Below are 22,724 nucleotides of genomic sequence, written 5' to 3' on the forward strand. Positions count from 1 at the left end.
AACGCCCAATTTCACTTATTTTCGAGTGGACGCCTACAGAGAAGTATTCACCCTTGTTGGTCATGGGGCATCTAATTTATGTAAAACCCCCGATCTGCGTGGAGGATTCTGACAAAATCTAGCCTCGCAAGCTGACGAACCCGCCATGCCTCGACCAAACCCCCGGGTTAAGCCACACAATGAGATGCTCCAAGAACTGCTCGACCTAAAACAGCAGGCAAGGCTTCCACCTTGGCCAATCCTCAGTCACCAGAAAGGATTTTTAAACAGTTAAGGGCGCCACCCAGACCTTCCGACTCAGAACTGGGAGCTCCGAGACCAGTCCGACAGCGCCAGGGGGTAAGAATGCCAGAAGCCGCCTTCCAGCCCGCCGCTCCGCAGGCGTAACTTCTGTGGGCCCGCCCGGCGCCCCACCGAAATACCAGCACGGGTGCCGGGCCACACATGTCCCCCGGTAGCTCAGCGCCCTCAGCACGCGGGGACCTGTCCGCCGGCGCTTGGGCGGGACCCGGAGACACGCCTCGCTCCCGCGCCCGGGAAACTGTTCTCCCGCGAGAACGCCCCTCCGGCTCCGCCCCAGATGGGCTGGAATCGAGACCCAACCCTCTCTTTAGCGGTTTTCCCGCCCCACACGAAGGCGTGATCTGGACCGACTTCTTCTACCAGCTAGTCACTGCTCCCCCCCCAGGCATCATCGAGTTTTTTTCGCCATCCCGCCGCATTCCAGACGCCCTAGCCCTCGGCTCTTCGCGGCAGAAAGAAGTCCTCTCGCACTGCGCACGCGCATTTACGTCCGTGGGGGGGAGGGAGAGAGGGAGTGACGCAAGCGCAGTAGCAAGCTTTTCGTGGGCGGTCGCTAAGCACGTGGGTTGGGCTGTCCCGTGCCGCACTGTAGGGAGTCGAACCTCGATTTTGGCGGTATCCTTTGTGGGCAGCGGACTAATAAAGGTCATGGCGCCGGCGGAAATCTTGAACGGGAAGGTGGTCTCCGCGTAAGCATCTATCGTTGTTAGGGCATGTTGGGCTGCAGACGAGGGCTCTGAGCTGGGTATGCAGGTCATTAGCGGACCCTTTTTTTTTGCCGGAGGGAGACGTAGCAAAGTCAGGCCCGCTGGGTTAGTAGAGAGACAGTGTCTTGAACCCTTCACACCTGAAAGCCTTTGGCTACGACCGAAGCCCCGGGCACAATTCGAATTTGCAGATGAGCTGCTTGTTTACTTGTGCCCGCTGGCTCCTGTGCTTCTGGGACAAGTCCTCTTACCGAGCCCGACTATGTTACCCAAAGTGCAGCTGTCGACGACTTTGTCAGGAAGAGTAGTTGGGGCTGCCCGCAGCACCACAGTCAGAACTCAAATCCAGTTTACTCCCTTACCCTATAATTTGGAGGTGAGGACTGAGATAAGTGAGGTGTCAGAGGGTCTCCTTCCAGCCCATATCTTTTCCCACTACACCAGAGTCGTCATTTGCTAAGTGGAACCCAGTTTTCTCTTCAATTTCATGCTCCTCTGACAGCGATCTCTGGCCCTAGAGTTACTTTCTAGTTTGGCTCTTGAGTCCTGACAGTATTACGTATGCCATTTGATCTCTGCCTGTTTTACCTCTACAGGAAACGGAATGCTCAACTAGTGGATATGATTGCCAGACTTACTCCCAGAAAGTAATACCCCTCTACTTTTTGCCTGGAAAGTGACTAGTGGAGAAAGTTGAGTGTAGGCGAGGAAAGGATATATTTTGTGTAATCCCCTGGAGGTTGCTCTTGATACCTTGAACCTCACTAGTTTTTTAGTAACTGCTGTAGCTGGCAACAGTAATCGTCCTATGAACCTCTAATTTTGTGAGTAGAGACTTAGAGTCATTGATGGTGAAACCCACCTTGGGGCAAAACGATTGTTTCTGGGAAGGCAGAGATAGTGGACAGAGAAGGTGAGATGTAAATTAGATGGTGGTGAATCTTTCACATTGGTAAGGAGAAACCCCAGACTTACAGACTAGATATCACAATACTTCTATCTGAGTTCTAACATGTGGTTTGCTGAAATTACATTGTTTCTGTTTGACCTTTTAGAAAGACTGGTTGTAAAGAGATAATTTAGGTTTTCTTCTTGGCAGTCTACTGAGAATAGGTGCTCACTGGATATGTTTTGGTTCAATGGAGAGCAAGTTAAACATTTCTAAGCTCCATAAGGGCAAATATATGCATTGTTTTGTTTTTGTGTGTATCCAAAATACCTATAAACCTTGCAGTCCTTAGTTTTGTGGCTTTAAGCAAATTAACCTCTCTGTGCCAAAATTTCCTCAAATGTAAAATAAAGATAATATCTAGATTATTGAGTTGTTTGGAGAATTAAATGAGTTATTAACTTAAGAGCATTTACAATTGCACACAATACGTGTTTAATACGTGATAACTGTATTAACGATTAGTAATTATAGTTGACCCTTGATCAACAAAGATTTGAACTGCACAGGTCCACTTTTACGCAGATTTTTTTCAGTAAATATACCATCAGTTCTCCAAATCCCTGGGTTTCACATCCGTGGATTCAACCAACCACAGATCGAAAAGTATTTTCAGTCTGCAGTGGGGAATCCATAGATACAGAGGGCCTACTGTATGTATTGTTCTAGGCCCTTTTATATAAGAGACTTGAGCATCCTTGGATTTTGATGTCCATTTGAGGAGGGAGGTGTCTTAGAACCAATCCCCTTGTGGATACTGAAGGACAACTGTAAAGTGTTTGGGGAGTCAAAAGTTGTACTCAGATTTGTGGCATTGCAGGTGTGGGGGCAATGCCCCAAACTTTTGTGGTGTTCAAGGGCAACTGTACTTAGTATATACATGGATAGTTGATTCATTGTCTTTTTGACAGTGATAGTTGCCTTGAGATCTATTTCAATGGCTCTCAACATTAGCTGCACATTAAAAACTCTTAAGGAGCTATTTTTTAAATTATTTTTATTTAAATATGAATATATATTTTTAAAGTGCACCTATCATATGTATACCTCACTCTCACCCAGTCACCACCTTTACAAATGTAATCACTATCTCAACTTAAAACGCTGTAGATTAGTGCCATCTGTTTTTGAACTTCATATAAATGACATCATACAGTATAAAGTCTTCTGTGTCTGGCTTCTTTAATCGACATTATTCTGAGTTGATTCCATGTTGCATGTAGTTCATTTCCTCTCATGGCTGTATTGTATTCTATATGAATATGCCACTGTATACTTATCCATGGACATTTGGATTTCTAGTTTTTGGTGATTATGAATAGTGCTGCTATTAGCATCCTTTTACATGCCTTTTGGTAGGACATATACACATTTCTGTTGGTTATAAATCTAAAAGAATTGCAGAGTAATAGGACATATGTGTGATCAACTTTAGTAGAAATTGCCAATCTTTTCCAAGGTAGTTTTACTAACTCGCACTCATAAAGAGCTTATGAAAAAATATCAGTGCTTGGTGCCATACCAGCCTGACTTAATTGGAATTGCTAGCAACAGGCCACAGCCACTGGATTTGGTATTTTAAAAATCTTTTAAAAGCTCATTCTGTGATTCTAATGCACTTTGAAGGTTGAAAAACACTTATGTAAAGCCTTAGATCTAAGTTCAATTCTCATGTTTGAAGAACAGTATTGCAGTGATTTCGCCATAGGTATTGAAAGAATTTTTTGGAAAAAAACTATTCCAGGTACTGAAAGGTCCCTCCCAGCCTGCTCAAAGTTAACATGGCTAACCTTTTACAGTGCCCTGTGGTTGAGCAATCAGTTCCTACTAACACAGTTCATACAGGAGCATTAAGACTAAGGCCTCCTACCATCAAAAAAAAAAAAAAAAAGACTAAGACTTCTTTGTGCTTACAGAAGATTTTTGTTTAATATAGTTATACAGTGGCTCTTTTAGACACTACCACACGTTAGCATCTTGACCTTCATGGAGAATTTGACTCCAGGAGCTAGTAGTGCTCACAGCTCATCAGATATGGGGAGCTCTGCAAGCACAGGTAGCATGCCTGGCTCATGGGATAGTGCAGTCCTGCAGTTCCTTGTGCTGAGGCTGCAGCAGGCTGCTGACCTTTGGGCCATGGCCTTGGGGAAATCCTGAACTAGAAGGTGCTTACAGCTTGAGTAGGTTGGGCTGCAGGTGGAGGTTCTGGGTAGGGTGTCTCCACCTTTCCTCTTTGGCAGGCCAAGAAGAGTCTTGAGAGGAAAGGTAAGCGTACTTTTTACATTATAGCCAGGGGTCCCAGAATGCAGGGAAAAAAAACCTTCCCAGTTTGCAGGTCAGCTTCTTTGGTTGCCATCAATTGTTGGGTCTCTGCGGACAAATTCAAATGCTTTGGACAGTTTCTTCCCTGATGTAGTGTTTGACTTGTAAAATCTCTTCCTTGGAGGGAGGAAGGATAGGGCAGGTCATGAGTTCTATAGTCAGAATTTCTCCAAAGTCTGGTCCACTCCTCACATCTCATCCTGCAGCTGAGGAAATAGTTGAGGCAAGAAACGTGATGTGACTTGGCCACAGGTTACTAGGCTGGTTAATGACAGAGGCTCAACTAGAACCAAAGCCTTAACCCAGTACGTGGTGTTTTTCACTTTATAGAGCACTTACCACTTTGCTAAAAGGAGTTTCATAAACTAATCTTTTTTTCTGTACAGCAGTCTTCTCACTGCCCTGCTTTCTCACTCTGCTGAGGCCATTCCTGACTTTTGTTTACTTTTATTCTCCCTTCGTAACTTACTGATAGCTAAGACTAGACAAAGTTCATTATTCTAGATTCCTTCTCTGTCTCTTCTATGCGATGGGAAATCTGGATCTGGTTGCCAAATTATCTCCCTTTGGGAGGAACACCCCATTTCTCCCTTGGGGAGTTCCCAGGTTACAGCCTGAATTTAACAATGGGGGTAGATCTGAGGTTTAGAGACAAGTGTGTGGTTTTTTTGGATATCCACTTATTCAACAAATATCTCTGTGCCTCCTATATGCCAAGCACTCTTCAAATCCACAAGACTTAACAGTGGACAAAACAGCCCAAATCCCTACCCTCATGGAGTTTGTGTCCTGATGGGTAGAGAGAGACAGTAAAATAGATAATACAGAATGTGAGGTGCTAGAATTGTGAAAGAGCACTGTGCTTAAAAAGATTTGCCTGTAATGAGCTCCAAAGTCAGGACTTTTCAGAAGCGACATGGAACCTTGAATGACACAGCTGGCTCAACTCTGGGAGCCTGTGCAGGAAAGCAAGTGGGAATTAATTCCTGAGAGGTGGGACCTTCTGCTAGGTCTTTAATATGCCACCCAGTGAGGCTGTTGGGAATGTTACAGCTGGGGTGTGGCAGAGTCCAGAGTCCATGGCCCACAACTGGGGCCATGGCACCAGTGAAAATCCTGACTGAGGATGTGGTCTGAGAATAAGTGTCCATCATCTGTCAGGATGATTGGGATCAGGCAACTTGAGATTTGGAAAGTGGGGCTTTGAGCAGGCGTGTGTGGTCCCCTAGTTCATTTGCATAAAAAATCCTCTGGAAGAAGGGAGATCATGTTGGTATGTAGGAGGGTTTCTGGAGCCGAGGGAAAATCTCCCTTCTTTGACTGACTGTGAGAACGGCCCCCTAGGGTAGAGGTTAAAGCCTTGTGTGGCCTTGGGCAAGTTAGTCAGCCTCAGTTTCCTCTTCTGTACACTGGGGATGATGATAATAGTGTCAGCCTCTTCAGATTGCTAAAAAGATTAAGAGTATTGAGGCTCTTAAAACAAGCCTGTGTATTGCTGTAGTTAAGCCTGTATCCTCTGACATCTGATCCATAGGGCAGAAAGCCCCTGCCATCTCATACTGTGCAGTTTGCTGCCCTTGATAATTTCCCACAAGGCAGCTCCTGGCACTCCGTAAATCTTTGACCTTAAAGAAGCAGGTGGTTAACAGTACCACAGTCAGGATTCCTCAATCACCCAGGTCGGTCCTCCCTCCACTGCAATTAATGAAACTTTAGCAGAGACGAAGTGACTTGAGCAAGAGTTATAAGGCCTAGTGGCAGAGACTTGACAATGTATTTTCCTTGTCTCTTGCTAAAAGGATTTGCAAGCTTTTATCCACTGATTTTGTCTCTCCCTGTTAGGAGATGAATGAACCATTCTGATTCTCTTCAGAAAGTCATTTTTAAGGTTATAATCCAAGTTTGACTGTTTGGAGACAGGTCAAACTTCTTGCTTTCCTAACTAAGCCTTTTTTTTTTTTTTCTTGATGAAAAGTACATCCCCTCAAACCTGGGCAGGTGAGGTACAGTTTGGGTTGCTAATACTTGATGAGATTAGGAAATAGGGAACATTTCTCTAAAAGTTTTGCCAGAGTCTGTTAGGAATTTATCTTCACCACCTTACATTTAATATGATAAATGACCTTTTGTTTGGGTTTTGGTGCAAAAGTACTTGTCTCTGCTTATTTAGTCAGCCACCTTTTAGACTTAAGCCTTTTCTATACCAGATTTTCCTTTAGTCTTCTCTAAAGGCAAGAAAGGCCTGGTCTTTTGAGGCGTTTCTCAGGTAAGAGCTCTTGGCCTGTTCTTCTTTTCCAAGTGGAGACCCCTAGTCTTCTACATTTTTTCATATTTCCCTAGCATGATGATCCAGAGGCCTGCTTGGGACTTGGGGCCGTAATCAGCACTGATGGCCAAATCTGTGGTTAGATAGCCCTGAAATAGGCTAATGTCTAACTTACACATCCTCATCCTTGGGGCCACTCTGTCATGTCTCATAACTTGCTATAAGCTGAGGGTTACAAAATGGTGGCCTAAAGGCCAAATGTTATTTTTTGTTGGGTTTCCAGAGTTATTTATTAAAATTGGATTACTTCCCAACACATTTATATGGTAATTACACAAAAATCTGGAAGCCTGACTTTTTGAAAGGAAATGGGAATTTTACCAATACTGTGCTCCCTATTCTTAATGACACCCCTTAGTTGGATCTGGGTAGAAGCTGTCCCCACTCCTGTTGCAGGGGTAGGGGACGGAGGTGGTACCACATTGTGTAGGCATCCTCCCACACTGTTGTATACACCTGGACTCTGACAGTGCTTTTTTCTTTGTGACCTTTCTCTAATGCAGTTAATCCACTTTTAAAATCCTACCTCTTATGAAGCCTATCTCCACCAACTCAACCTAGTTTCCAGCTCCATTTGTGCCCTCTAGATCAGTGGTTCTCAAATAGGGCCAGTTTTGTCCCTCCCTTCATCCCAGGAGATAGTTGGACATATCTGAAGACATTTTTTGATTGTCATATGGAACGTGGCTGTGTGCTAATGGCATCTAGAGGTAGAAGCCAGGGATGATGCTGAGCATCTTTTAGTGCTCAGGACAGCCCCCACAGCAAATTGGCCCAAATGTCAATGGTGCTGAATTGATAAACCCTGATCTAGAAGCTCAAATAAGCAGGTATTATATAATTGTATATATGGATTAATGACCTTTATACTCACTGAGAATTAGGATTTATTAGAATTTTATACCGGTTAGCTATTTTCATGTCATAAATATCAGGCAATTTATTTTTCCCTTCTTAGATCTTTGAAAGAGCTTGAGAGAATTGGAGGGAAGAATTTTACATTTTAAAATTTCATTGGAGCATAAAATAGAGTCACATTAAGCTTTCAAAAATATATTTGAGGTACCTGTCAAGTTTAGTAAATATTTACATTAAATATAATTCTTTAAAAAAACTTATAATTCTTATTTTATATATTTTATGCTTAAACTTAAAGGAAAGTGCTGATATTAGTGAATTATTCTATGTACTACTATAATGTAGCTTTTGTTATTATGTATCAGTGAAAACAATCAGCTTCAACAAGAAGGTAATTTAGTCTTTTAATATGACAACTAGGAATTTGAAATATATGTATTTCTTGGAACACTAGGTGGCCTCAATTATCTTTACAAGGAACTACATGTTAAGTTTTACAGAAAATTTGAAGTATTTTTTAGCAGTATAAAAGCTGTAATGAAGAAATGAAATAACGCATGAACAAAATGAAATAAGACATTTGTATTGTACTGCGTTGTTAAAATCTTATAGCGATCTCCTTCTTGGTGGGGGACAAAAGAAATTTGTCTTTGTTTAGAAAAGCCCTACATGTTGAAGGTGAATGTTGTTGATTTTTCTCTAATCACTTACTAAACATGTATTCAGTAAACCTTTTGAGGATCATCTGAGGATTACCCTAAGCTTGTGTTACATTATTTCGTTTGTCAACTCAGGCAGCTTTATTTTCATCATGTAGATTTCTTAGCCATGTAGCTAAATATCCTTTTCTGCCTCCTTTTCCTGCCTATAACTTCTGTCGAAATGTCCTTGTTAGGTTATATTTTAGGAATGCTTTTTTCTCAGTCATAAGATGTCCAAAGTTTGAAAATGAATCATTATGTTAAACAGAATGAGTTGGAATTTGTAATGTACTTTTTCTGGAATAATTGTACAAAACTTTGGGCAAAAGAGATCTAGGTGACTACTCAAGGGTGTTAAGGGTCCTCATACTAGGACTCTTCAGGGGTAATAAGATTCTATACAGATGTGCACCTTTGACTTTTATTGACTAGATTCAAAACTATGTGGGAGAAGTTAACTTGGAGAGAACAGATAATAATGGACTCGTCCATAGACATTCAAACACATACTGACAGGTTAAGGTAAATGGTTTCCACTTTGATTTTTGCCCCTTAGAAAGAAAAGATAACCCTCCAAATTGCATTTTATTGGCTAATAGCAGGGTTTCCCAACCTTGGGCACTATTAACATTTGAACGAAATAATTTTGTTGTGAGGGGCTGTCCTGTGCGTTGTAATATTTAGTTGCATCCCTGGCATCTACCCACTAGATGCCAGTAGCAACTTAGTTAAAACTGCATCCATGTCTGTTCGTATTCAGTTCGCTATGACTGTTGTACTATTATCTAGTTATCATGATCAGAGAAAATTTAATGGTTTACTGCTACTTTGTCTTACCACATTCGTTCGCACTGAAGTATTGATTTCTCCTACATTGATATTGAGCTATGTCTTTCCTTAGAGCTTAGAGAATGTTGATGGAGATTGGTGTGACTTTGGCATGTGTAGTCCTACTATTTAGGGATCAGGTGTTTCTCCAAGGGCCTATTTCTGCCTCACTTTGCCCCCAATGTCTTTACCTGGATGATGAACTTCTTCATGGGCCATGAAGAGAAATGGGTGGCATCTGCAACTCAAAGTTTCAGTTAATTTAGGAGGTTTCAGTGATTAGGAAGTTCTATTATAGCATTTAAACTTTCTGGAAGTAATGAGCTATAAAAATTAAGGCATTTTCCACCATTTACTTCATCACAGCTCTGTGACCCTAAAGTAAAGACAGATGAGGGAGTGTTAACTTTTCTCTCCATGATTCTCTTTTATAGTTTCTTCAGGCATTCTTGACACTTAGCTTCTGTTATTCTACTTTCATTTTAGGGTTCTTCAGTTAGTGGCCAACCCCGAACACCAGGGCAGGGAAGGTTTTTTTTTTTAAGAGACTTGTGGAAACCTAATTATAACTGTCTTTTTATATTCACACAAGAGCTGAAAACTTTCCACTTGTTGCTGTAGTGTTCTGGGTTGTTTAGTTCTTGCTGATTGTGGTTTTTGTGCATTTTTAAATGTCTCTTATTGCTATTCTGGTCATGTCTCATAAAGAGGCCTAAATGTTAGCTTTTAAACAAATCTTTTTCTAGTTGGAAGAATATTTTTGCTAATGCAACTTCAAAAACAACCCCACTTCCTAGGAAAAAGTTTAAGGGAATCAATGTAACTGACCTCAAGCTATATTCTTTTTTTTTGAAGGGGAGGCGGAATTACAAACTTAGACCCATTTAAGTTGTAGCATAGAAGATACAGAACATTTTGTTCTTATTAACCTACTGGGCTGACACATAGTCTACATATACCACTTTGTAGTACTGGGTTCCCATAGCTTGCTACCTGCTGTGTATATTGTTTTTATCCCTTCTTCAGGTCTCAGATGCTCACTTATTCTAGAAACTTTATAAGATTTGGTAAATAAATTCACTGTATCAGTATGAAATCTGCTCTGTGCCTTAAATTCTTGTTGTCAGTCTTTCCAGCTCCATTTCACAGCCCCAGAACCTCAAGTCATCTGTAGCTCTGGCATTTTCTCTGTGCTTCATGTTAACGTATCTAGAATCCACCCACTTCTCACTAGTTTACTGTCCATACCATAACCCAAGTCACCATCACATCTGGCCTGGATTTTCATAACTGCAATAACTTCTTGCTGGTGCCCCTGATTCTCACCTTTCCCCCTATAGTCTGTTCCTAATTCAGCAGCCTGAATTTAAAAACATAAGCCTGATCATGTCACCCTTGTTCAAAACCCTCTAATAACTTCTCATCACATTCAGAATAGAAGACAGTTTACCAAATCTGATTACTGTCTTCCCTTGGACCTCATTTTCCCACTCAGGGCCTCTGCACTTGCTGTCCTTTCTGGTGACTGGCCCCATGAAAGCCACATGACTACTTAGAGCCTGTGTCTACATCTTTGGGAATAAGAAAGCCTCTCCTCCCTTGCCTACCTCACGAGGTCATTGAGAGCCTCAGATGTGTTCATCTGTTTTCACTGTTGGTTCTTGTTATTGTCTTACATTGTGCTAAGAATGATTGGGTTCCTCCCTCCCCGCTGTGAGTTTTGTTTGGGTGGGTGAGTGGGTAGGGTTAAGGAGAACCAGTAGAAACCTTTCCCTAGCACTTCGTGTTAATACAATGGTTGGAGGGAAAGGAGAGAGTGGAGTCTGGCAACTTGGTCCCCAGAAGGAAGGGCCTCCTGCAGCTACGCAGGTTCCATATCCGATTGTCAGGCAGGGGGAGCAGCTAGGGCTGGACCTGCTGGGGAATTTCATTGGCAGTCTGATGAAAACTTGGCAGGCCCAATATTTCCTGTTCTTTTGTGTCAGAGCAGAATTGTGGCCCCTGTTCACGTCAAATCCCAGTTAAAGAAAATCCAATGGTTTATTAAATCTTCCTTTGAACTATATTTTTGTATAGAATATTGACTTGAAAAAAACAAGGTCACTAGCTAGAAATATTGTGAAGTCTTAGGTATGACTTGTATCATTCAACATCCTCACTGTTTACTAGTGACTCCTGTGCCTTTTTATGCCAGTTGTTTGTAAAGTGTGGAGAATTAGAGAAGGGAGTAATCAAATTAGAATGTGAGAAGAGATGCTTGCTAATGTCTGTGTGTACACTATTTGTGTGTGTTGTGTAGGTAAGATGAAGAAAGGCAAAAATCTTGTTCGTATTCGTGACTGTGTCATAACTGGGCAAGGATGAATGAACTATTTTGAATATTTATAGGTGTGATTTAATGTACTCCATGGCTCAGTCACTGTCAGTAGAAGTTAGAAAAGATCCACATCTACTTGAGGCCTGAAAAATTGATGGGCAGTACATGATACATATTATACCAGATAAGGACTATTCAGTGAAGCTGTTTTTAATTTAAAAGAGAACTACATCTAATAATCCACAACACATTTTGTGCTTAAAACCTTGTGTTAACTCCAACCTTTCCCTTTTTTCTAGGCAAATAAGGGAGCGACTGAAGAACCAAGTCACTCAGATGAAGGAGCAAGCACCTGGTTTTATTCCAGGTCTGGCAATTTTACAGGTATTATGATAGTATATTTTCACTAATATCCTCCTTACTCAGTCTCTCAGTAGCATGTAACAAAAAGCACTTCAACCCTCTCTCTCCATTTTTAATTTTTTTTTTTTGAGACCTCGGATCTTTTCAGTTTCTCTTTTCAGGTTCTTCTTCAGCTCAACTTCTAAATGTTGGCGTATCCTGGCCCTCAGATAGTCTCTGTGGGTACACTTTCCCTAGTCCAATGTCTTTTGAACTTTGGTCTTAGGGTCCTTTATGCTCTTAAAAATTTAAGACGTTGAGCTTTTGTTTATATGGATGTATCCATACATATTTACTATATTGGAAATTAAAACTAAGATGTTTAAAAATATTTATACATTTAAAAATACCAATAGTAAGCTCATTATATATTAGCGTAAGTAACATTTTTATGAGAGCATAACTTTCAGATAACAAAATTTAATGAGAAGAAGAGGAGAGGTGGATTCCCATCCACATCTGCATTCAATCTCTTGCTCTATGCTTGTTAGATTGAAATATATGAAGAAAATCTGGCCTCATAAGGATGTATAGTTGTAAAAGGGAAGATAATTGGATATTTTTGCTACTACACCAGGACTCAATAAGTAAAGTTTTTAAAGGTTAGTTGCAATGTGAAACTGTATCTTTGAACATTCATATTTTGTTGCATCAAAATCTTTGTTACAGTTTGAATGGATATATACTCATGCATGTTTTTTTAATGTCCTCCATTTCTCATTTGGGAAATAATGTTTCACTGAATTATGCAGATCTTCCAACTGTTAACACAATATCATTATGTGGTATAAAAAATCATAATCATTATTATCACCAGTGAATTCATCAGAAACTACTCTAAGTATTGAGAAGTCATCAGGCTCACAGGAGTGGATAAAAAATTGTAATTTTCACTTGAAAACTCAAATTTTATCATTGGCAACAAATGCTGTTTATTTTCTTTGAAGTAGCAGGCTAACTTTGTCCAGTGTTGAGGAAATATTGCCAAATATTCTAAGCCGAATAATCTTGTTTGTCACTTGTTCTTTCAAGTAAAGATGGTGTTCTATTTAAAAATGCAGCTAGTTCAGCCTGCAAGGCAAAAAAGCACAAGTGCTTTTCCTGGTGACAACCAGTGTACTTTTGTATGCAGCAGAAGTGCTTTATGAGTGCTTCCCAGTTCCTTACACAGAATATCGAGAAGATATATACCCAAAGGTCAAGGTTTAATAACTTTAATGGTTTTTACTGCTTCATCAAGGGTACATCTAAGTGAAACTGGCAGCTCTTTTTACTGAGAGTGTGTGGCAGTAGAGGATACCCTCATAAAGAGAATCGTTTGGTGCCACTGTCTTGATTCGTCCCAAGTCATCAGCAGTTATACTCACCATTACTTTTGTAGCTTCAGTACAGATGTCAATACAGTGAAAAAGGCAAACAACATCATAGTATTATTATGAAAATAGTTTGATACTCACAGATCTTCTGAAAGGGTCTTGGGGCTCTCTCAAGAATACTTGGGAAACTATTGCCCTATGCTGTTTCATCTGGCCCCAGATATTAGCTTTAGGCCAGTAACTTCTACACTTGGATTGCTTCTGACTTCTAGACTCCAGGTTTCTGGGACATCACTTGTTTCTCTTCCTTCTCTAATCTTTTTTGCTTATTGTTCTTCACTTCCTGAGGAACAGGGATCTCCCATTCCTTCCTCTTCTCACCTAAACAATTTGAATGTCTCAGGGTTCAACCCTCAGACCACTTTTTCATAAAATTTCCCTAACAGCTCACCCAGTCTCATAGCTATGTGGGAGAATACATCCTAATTCAGGCCTCTATCCAGGATTTCTTCCCTGAGCTTGATACATGCAGTAGGAAGCCTTCAATAAATTTGTAGGAGGCAAATAAATAATTGTCATATGGATAAATGCACAAAGAATGTTTGAAGGGTTGATTTGGATGACAGGAAACTGATAGTTTTCATTTGAAATTTCCTTCTGAAACACCTGCTTCCTCACTTCACATTTCTTTCTTTCTTTACGTCTCCACATACATTACTTAATACCTTGCTAAGTTTCTGTTCGACGTTCATCGAGAATTTCAGAGTGAATAGTACTTAAATATTTTTCCCTATTTCTGTTCTTTATCCAAAAGGCCTTAGCTGAGAAGAGAAACACAGACGGCCTGTCGTTCTGCCTAATGTGTTCTCTGCTATGATGAGTTTTTCTTTCTTCCTTTCTTTCTTCCTTTCTTTCTTTCTTTCTTTCTTTCTTTCTTTCTTTCTTTCTTTCTTTCTTTCTTTCTTTCTTTCTTTCTTTCTTTCTTTCTTTCTTTCTTTTACAAATTACTGAGAATCAAAGGTATATGTTTTGGGTGTACACTTTGGGACATCTGGGGAACCAGTTATTTATTGGCTTATTTTTGTGAATTGTTTATTGTAGAAATAGTAAATGTCATAGACGAGAAATCTGTTTCTGTAAACCTTTCCTTAGTTAGCAATATTGTTTTTTTTTTCCTGTTTTTAAGATTGACTTCTAAACTTGTATTTTAAATTTGATTGCAGGTGTTTCTATTTACATAAACACTGTTCTACAGCTTTGTCTCATATGTCCTTGACAATAAAAAACAGTGGTAGAATATTTTAATCTTGCTCTCTGGCCCCAGAGTCAACATCTTTCTATATGGCAAGGTTTACGCATATTATGTTGTAATTTTTTACCTTAAACAAATTAGATAGCCAGATATTTCTCCAGCAAACTAGATTTATTCAAGAATAACAAATAATTATAATTTGGAACATGCAAGTCCAGAAAAACAAAGGAAAGGAACCTCTTTTATGGACTTTAGGTGCTGTTGTAAATAAAGTGTCCATTGGAGGAAACTAAAAGTTCAAAATGTAGAGACTTTCATTGGCTGAGTTAGGGCAGTCTCCCATTGGTTGAGCTGTTACTGAACCTCCTGCTGAGGTTACTTCCTTCCATCACTTCCTGTGGGAGATGCAAAATGTGCCTCTTCCTTTTGGGGTCAGTAGTGTGCTTTGAGTGACACTTCTAAAGGTTCTGTCTTCTAGCTTCTCAACCCCATTTTAAATGAGGTTTCTGTTTATTAATTTTTACATAATCACAACTCTGCTTCCTCAGACCTAGTAACCTAGAACCACCATCTTCTCACACACTTAATCCAGAAACCTAGGTCATCTCTTTAAGATCCCTCCCTCACTCTCCACATCCCCTCAGTTGTGCTATTGAGTCTGCCTCTCATAAGTTCTTGGAATCTGTTCCCTCCTTGATCTGTACTTCTCTCACCCCTGTGGGCCACAACAGTCACTTGATTATAGGTTTTAGGCTTCTGATGTGGATGCTTCCAGACTGTCCTTTTAACTGCAACTGCAGCCCTTGTCAAAATGCACATCTGATCACAATCCATCCAACCACATCTACTCCCCATCCCTTACACAAAGATTGACAGTACTGATTATATAGAGTGTCTACTATAGCTCGAATGAGTTGTATTTATTTCTAGTTGTTTTGATTTTTATACTACCCCTACAAAGTGCGAGTTGCCTCCTTATAGTCACAGTAACTGATGCTCAGAGAGCTTGGGTAGGTTATCCAAAGTTACAGTAAGGGACTGAGTCTGGGATATGAACCTAAAAGTTGAATTTTTTAAAAAACTGGTAACTTCCTAAATAACTGAATATTTGAAGGAAATTAAGAGTTGACTTTTCATTATAAGAGATACAAATCAGGCTGTATTTCCATCCCCTTAGTACATAAAATACATAATTAATTATAATATAATAACTAATACGTGTTTCCTCCCAGAAACTATACAGAGTGCTTTGTATATGGAAGCTTATTTAGTCCTCACAAAAGATATGGACAAAACAATAAAATAAACTCAATCGGCCTGAATATTTACAAAAGATATTTCTCCAGCAAACTAGATATTTTATGCTGTAAAGCAGGGATCCGTAAACTGTGACCCATGTCCAAATGCTGCCCAGATTGTAAAGAGTCGAAAAAGAAGCAGAGTATATGACAGTGTGTGGCCTGAAAAACCTAAAATATATACTGTCTGGCCCTTTAAAGAAACATTTTGCAGGCTCCTGGTGTAAAAGAAAAAAAATTGGCCCTAACTTTTTCTGGGGTAAGACCTTGTTTGGATGATGATAATTCGCCTCCTTCAAGGAAGAAATTAGCATTCCATTAAAATGTGTAAGCAGATTTTCTTGATAAACTGTTATAGGATTAAGATTTGTTCTGGGAAACTAGTCTTCCATCCACCCACTTGACTGTCAGTCAATAATCTGTTCTTCAACTAAACATTCTTTTTGCATCTAGTCTATCAATGATTGTATAACCATTTTCTCCTATAAAATGACTGTCCTGAGAGTGAGTCCTTGAATTGGCTCCTAAGCGGTCTTTTCTTTTGCATTAGGATTGCAATGAAACTTTGACTTATGCTCATTCATAACTATTAACAGTTAAACTTTCTTTTTAAAACTGGTAGAAGTTTTAGAGTTTTAGAAAAATTTCTTCAAAACATTCAGACAGAAAGCAGTTCCTATAAAGGAACAACAACAAAAGACTTGAGACATATAACACTAGATGCTGAAGACATTTCCGAAGGAAAATGTAACTCAGATTCAGCCAAGTGAGTTCAAGTGCAAGGACAGCGGAAAAATATGTTGACGTAAGGAAAGTCCAAACCTGTAGAGAATTTTTATAAGCATTTATTTGAACCAAACCAATGATAGTTGCCAGGAAGCAAGATCTCAGGTGCTTCGGAGAATAAGTTTTACAGTCTCTTTTATATATTAGAAATTAAGGAGGGACCATAAGGAAGATTATATGAAGGTGGAAGAAAGCAAGGTGGGAATCGGATTACAGGACAGTTAAGATTATGTGGTATTTATTACTTCTGGCATTTCAAAGGTGTGTTAACTTAGATGCTCAAGAACAATGGACAGGGCTGGCTTAAAACCTTTCACCAAAGAAGTTATAGGCCTGGGCATGACTAGCCACCATGACATGCCCAGTTAGGAATTTATGATTACAGCACTCCTTTCTCATCCAGAAATATTTTCAGATACACAAAGACTGAGAAAAATGCCCAAATACCTTTCACTGAAAAGTGACGTATAGTTTCATTTCAGCCTCCTGAGAAATGAATGGAGATAAACTGTAGAAGAGAGAAGTTGTAATTTTAAAAGGACTGTCAGTGAGTGATAAAACCATTTAAACTCAAATCTAAACAACTAACTGTAATTATAAATATTAATTAAAATGTTAAAAATAATACTTTTGTGTTTAGAACCATCTCCTTTCCTCTTTGATCTAAAAATCTCAGAGTGCATTAAATCAATGAAGGTTGCATGATAAGGGCAAAGAACATATATAGAAAATGACCAAATAAGAAACTTGAGAGGCACTAAAATTCTAGAGAAGCCCCCAAAAGAAGCAACTGATGCACTTAGGTTCAAATAATCCATAAAAAAAAATCAAATTCCCCTCTTGAAATTCCAGTGTTATTGGCAAAACTAAGAATTGTGTGTATGAAGGACAGCTAAGGCTAAGAGGAAGACAGTGTTCCATGGGCCTGAGGGGAGCTTCTGGTAACAGCATCAGCATGACAAGGACTGGAAATACTCTTACTAAGGCCAGTTTCTTTCTCTGAGGTTGTCCTGTTAACAGGAGCCATATGTCAGTTGTCTTTAATATCAAGGACCTACCATATTTCCCTCTGCAATTTTGGGAGAAGCCAAACTTATTATGGCACATCACCTTCAGTGTCTGTTTCAAGCTTGAAAAGGACAAAAGTCAACCACTGGAACTTAGAAAAATATTTGTAAAATAAAATTTTACAGATAAATGGTTACTATGAAAAACTATAAAAATGTTCATGATTAAAGAAATGCAGGGAACATGATAAGAGCTAGCATGGTGGTTCAAAGGATTTGGCTTCTGTACCACATCTTCCTCTCTGTCTTGAGGGCACCAGGCTGCCCTTTGCCTCACATAGGTGGCTACTGTGTAAGCTGGAATTAGGTCCACCCTAGGTTTTTCTTCTCTGTGTGGCTCGGCTGGGCATAAGAGCTTTCCACTGCCCTTGGGGTGCGGGAGAGGATGGCGAATGTGTCCTCTGTGCGTTCCTGCCTCCCAGGGCTGTGGTGTTTCTCTTGCCTGATGAGAATTCCTCAGCCCTGCATGCCCTATTGATCTGATATGTCGGCTCAATGGCACGCAAAAATTCCATGTGTTTCAGACAGGCGTGCAGCATCCTTGCTTAGTTTCCAAGGGAGATGCAGATGTCCCTTGCTTTTTTTTTTCCTTGGGAGGGGGGCTTTTTCAGTGGGAATCAGGTGGACCTTGTTTGGGGAGGGCTCTCTAATACCACCTGTGTTCACTTCACCATTCCCGCCCTGACATTCTCCTCATTCTCCTGTTAAAGCTCTCTGCAATAAGAGTCTCATGGTTAAACATCCCTTTTATCAAAACTAAAAATTTAGAAGCTTTTTCTGTACACTTTGCCTTTCCCTAATCATCTGATTTGCATGTATTTATTATTCTAGGTTGGCAACAGAGATGATTCCAATCTTTATATAAATGTGAAGCTGAAGGCTGCTGAAGAGGTAAAGCCTAGAACAGCGGTGTTGTCACTCCCCCTCCCCACTCCAGGTCCTGTTGGTTACTTACCCCTTGCCTTCTGTGTCCCTCCCCATAAAAACTTTCTCCCTCAACAGACTTTTAGTTGATCTATTTTGCAAGGCAGAAGTGGGTTACTTAGAGTTGCAGCCTTTGGTTTACCATTAAATGTTTTCTAATCAATGGTCTGCTTACTTCCCAAAGAGCGGGAATAGTGGCCATGAGATTGCTTAAGTTCAGTGGTGACATTTACCAAGTAACTGATGAGTAGATCAAAATGAGAGACTCATTTTTTCAGAACATATGAGGGTGAAATGATTACCAACACCATATGGTTTGTTTTAGTCATATCTGTGAAAAAAAAAAAATGGGCCAATGTCTTAAGTTCTCTTGCCATCTACTTGTTTCTAATGTTTATTTTTGCAGATTGGGATCAAAGCCACTCACATTAAATTACCAAGAACGGCCACAGAATCTGAGGTGAGCCCTTTGGAACTCGGTGTTGAGAGCGGCTGAAGGCTTTCCTCTCTGGTTTTTGGTTTAATAGAACTTTAGGGATTGATGTATTCAGCATACAAAAGACCTCCAGGTAATTCTTTTTTCACAGACTCCGCCTCCAGAAAATCTTTGAAAATACCTACAGAGTAAATGGTACAGTCCCAAGGCATGAATGTTTGATACTCAAAGTGTAACTGCAGCATCATTTGCTTTCAAATCACCTGCAGTGTTCAGTAAAAACTGATCCTTGGCCTGTACTTATGCACATCTTAGAAACCAAACTTGTATTCTGTTTATGTGCTGCTCAAGAATAAGCAGAATAAACCACCAGTGGTTAAAGTCAGGCCGTGGCTGCCAATAGGTAGGGGTACTGACCGTGAAAAGACAGGAGGGAAAAGAACTTCTGAGGTCATGGAAATGTTCTGTGTCTGCAGTGTCCAGTAGAGTAGCCACTAGCTCCATGTGGCCATTTAATTAAAATGAAATAAAATTTATAGTTCAGTTCCTCAGTTGTACTAGCCACATTTCAAGTGTTCTGTAGCCCCTATTTTATTGTAAGTTGTAAACAGTAGAATATTACTGTTGAAGTTCTTAACTCTTTTGTTGGCTAGATTTCTTACCAGACCCTTGGTGATTACATTCTGTGTTAAACTTAGAGTTGCTCTCAGGATTCAGGGCAGGTACATTCTGAGAGGACTACAGTTAAACTCGGGGGAAAATGGAACAACCTGTCTTTTGACTTGGAAAGTCTTTCTCCACCCTTTTAATTTCTCTGTGGCATACAAATTGTATGTGGTATTACTTTTAGGTGTTAAAGTACGTAACGTCTTTGAATGAAGACCTCACCATACATGGCTTCATAGTGCAGCTACCTTTAGATTCAGAGAATCCCATTAACACTGAAGCAGTGGTCAATGCTATTGCACCTGAAAAGGATGTGGATGGGTGAGTATGGCTGGACTTTCTCTATCTCATTGCATGATTCCAGTTACATTTCTATTTTGGGAACATACCACATTTGCTTCTAAAGAGTGAAAACACCTAATTTACCTTCATTTCCCCCTTCATTGCTTTCACTATTTTAGATTGACAAACATCAGTGCTGGAAAACTTGCTAGAGGTGACCTAAATGACTGTTTCATCCCTTGTACACCTAAAGGATGCTTGGAACTCATCAAGGAGACAGGTAAAAACAAAGCACCATTTCTTAGAGCCTGGTCTTGACATGCGAAGCTACAAAGGAGGTACATTGTAGGCCCTATATAAATGGACTTGATTGGCACAAGGACCTATCTGCTGGAGGCTTTACCTAAATTCTTAGTTTTCTCAACAACCCTATGAAGTAGGTACTCTAATTGTTCAAAATCTGGGAAAACCAGCTCAGAAAGATTGAGTAATTTGTCCAAGAGGCAGCAGAGCCAAGATTTGAGTTCAAAGCAAATAACCTATGTGGTAGTTAGGATTCAGATAGTATATAATGGCCACCAAGTTCTCACAGTAGTTCTAGGACTAGACAGATGGCTGGAAACAATCTCTTAACAGTTGGCTGTATTACCTCATTACCTAGTCAGCATCTTGGTATTTTAATTTCATCACAGATACTTTCAGCAGAGGTTATTTTTTACAAGGAAGTGTGTCCTATTTAAAGGAAGTGGATCAGAAGTTTCAAGTGGAAAATGTTGGCCAATATAAAAAAAATTGTCTGTGGTTGGCAAGAAAAGGTCAAGCTATAAGTCTTAGGACAGCTCTTACTGTTCATTCCCACAACTGAACTTATGTTCTGCAGCATATTTAGTAAACAGTGTGTTGCAACTTGATAAAAACAAATCCTGTGAGCAACAGCAGCTGCAGGTTTCCCATGTTCTCTTATTGACAGTGAAGCTGCCATTTGCCTTAATGCATCTTCAGGTCCTTTGCTGACTCCTAAAAAGAATAGCAAGGTACCTGTTAAACACTTCAGACTTTGAGAGCTTTACTCCTACGTGTTTATGATTGTAGCATTATACAGAAGCTTATCCTTTTTGGATAAAATTAATGTTATTCAAGAAGCACAATTTGAACGCAGACTGCCTTGAGGAAGAGTCCACTTCAGCCACGGCTAGGGAGAGGGGCTCAGGCAGTGTCTTCAAGACTTTATTTCTGCTTTCTTCTAGCTCATTCTCATGCTCCACTTGGTGGCCCCAAGCAGCTCCAGCCTCGTTCCATCCTTGTGCCTAACAGTAGTGGGATTGGCCAGGGGATGAAATATGGTCACTTGTTCACTACTGGGTACCAAACCATCTCTATTAAGTGGAGTATGTCAGTCATGAAAAGGGCATTGGTATAGTGCTAGAAGAATGGATGCTGAATAGCAAAAAGAAAGCTTTCTACTATGGTTAAAATTCCCCTTTATCACTGCCCAGCATAAAACCCTATGGCTCAGGCCCTAAGCCAGAAGAGAAGTTACCAGACTTCTTACCAAAACTTACCAAAGTTGGAAAGAATCACTAATAGTAATCTAATTTCTCTCACTTCCCTCCACCCCATTACGTACCCCCTACTTGTCATTCCCATGTAATTTAATCTGATGTCTTCTTCCATATAGCTGTAAATTGGGGTGTCTTTTTTGGTTGAGTGTAGGTTTTCTTCCCACTCTCCTGTGACTCAATGGATCTTGGCTTAAGCTGTTCTCAAAAACCTACAGCAAGAAGGACACATGTACAAGTACCAATTTGTAGCTGAAACCCTGGAGTTGAAAATATTATTTCCAAAGAAGGAGTGTTTTTAGGAAGATTTCTTTTTGATGCTAAGAACCTGTTTTTGTGCACTTGTTCTGAATTTTCCCATTTAGGTAGCATGCGGAGGAGTGCAGCTTCTTTCTCCCAATTCTCTGATGTACGCTGGCTTTTCTTCCAGGGGTACAGATTGCCGGAAGGCACGCTGTGGTTGTCGGACGCAGTAAAATAGTCGGTGCCCCCATGCATGACTTGCTTCTGTGGAACCATGCCACAGTGACCACCTGCCACTCTAAGACGGCCAATCTAGACAAGGAGGTAGGGAGACCAGAGCGGAGTGGAATGTGTTCTCCGTGTGTCTGTATGCACATGTGTGTATGCATGCATGCACGTGTGCGGTGGGGCATTCTCACATAATGGGAAGAGCTAACATTTAAGTGCCAGAAACTGCCAGTGCTTTTATCTCATAACCCTTATAACAATTCTATGATTCTTGTCTCATTTCACAACATGACAAAACAAATTCAATTAAAAACTTGTCCAAGTTTGTGCAGATTTTGTTCGGACTATATTCTTTCTACATCAGTTTACCTCGTGGTAGATAGAGATTAGCAGTATAGGAACTGGGATTGACCCCTGGCAGTCAGATCTCAAATGAGTAACAGTTGGAGGCTAGGACAGTGGTCCTGTGACACCTCTTGCATCTTGTCTTTGACGTCTGCTTCGGATTCCTGAGCCCAAGAATTCTCATATATACACATTCCTTTGACACTGCAGTCTCTTAAGTGTGAGGAGAAAGCAGGAGACAGGCCCAACACCTTTTCTTTTAATCATTCCCAAGCAGAGCTCTGTGGAAGTTGGTAGTTCCCACATTCCATGGGAGAGGGAGCAGTCTCTGGACGTTTTGTAATTCAGGGACATCATCCTAGGCCTATTGCTCCAGGCCTGTGCTCCTCCCTATTCTACAAGTGTTCATTAGGTTCCCCATTCAGTAAAATGCCTTGTGAAAGGGGAGCTTTTTGGCATATGTAAGACTGAGCACAGCATATAAAGATCTATCAGAGATGGTGTGTGGCCTGCAGAACATACCTGATGACAGTGAAGAATTTTATACAAAGCTTAGGGATTTCCTTTCCACTTCTAGATTTTTTATGTTTCACTGTTTAATGACTGAAG

General features: G+C 40.3%; 1 protein-coding gene across 1 annotated transcript in view; it reads left to right on the top strand.

Annotated features, from left to right (window-relative positions):
• The first annotated feature begins 429 nt into the window (after positions 1-429).
• The window catches only part of MTHFD1 (methylenetetrahydrofolate dehydrogenase, cyclohydrolase and formyltetrahydrofolate synthetase 1), a 52,289-nt gene continuing 29,994 nt past the window's right edge, over positions 430-22,724 (top strand). Inside the window, 7 exon segments of the mRNA XM_006915116.3 lie at positions 430-992; positions 11,611-11,695; positions 18,264-18,323; positions 18,763-18,816; positions 19,643-19,779; positions 19,920-20,020; positions 21,730-21,892. Coding sequence (XP_006915178.2) covers positions 445-992; positions 11,611-11,695; positions 18,264-18,323; positions 18,763-18,816; positions 19,643-19,779; positions 19,920-20,020; positions 21,730-21,892 — 1,148 coding nt within the window. The 5' untranslated portion in view covers positions 430-444.

This window comes from Pteropus alecto, unplaced genomic scaffold, assembly GCF_000325575.1.
Source record: "Pteropus alecto unplaced genomic scaffold, ASM32557v1 scaffold276, whole genome shotgun sequence".
Classification (NCBI taxonomy): domain Eukaryota; kingdom Metazoa; phylum Chordata; class Mammalia; order Chiroptera; family Pteropodidae; genus Pteropus; species Pteropus alecto.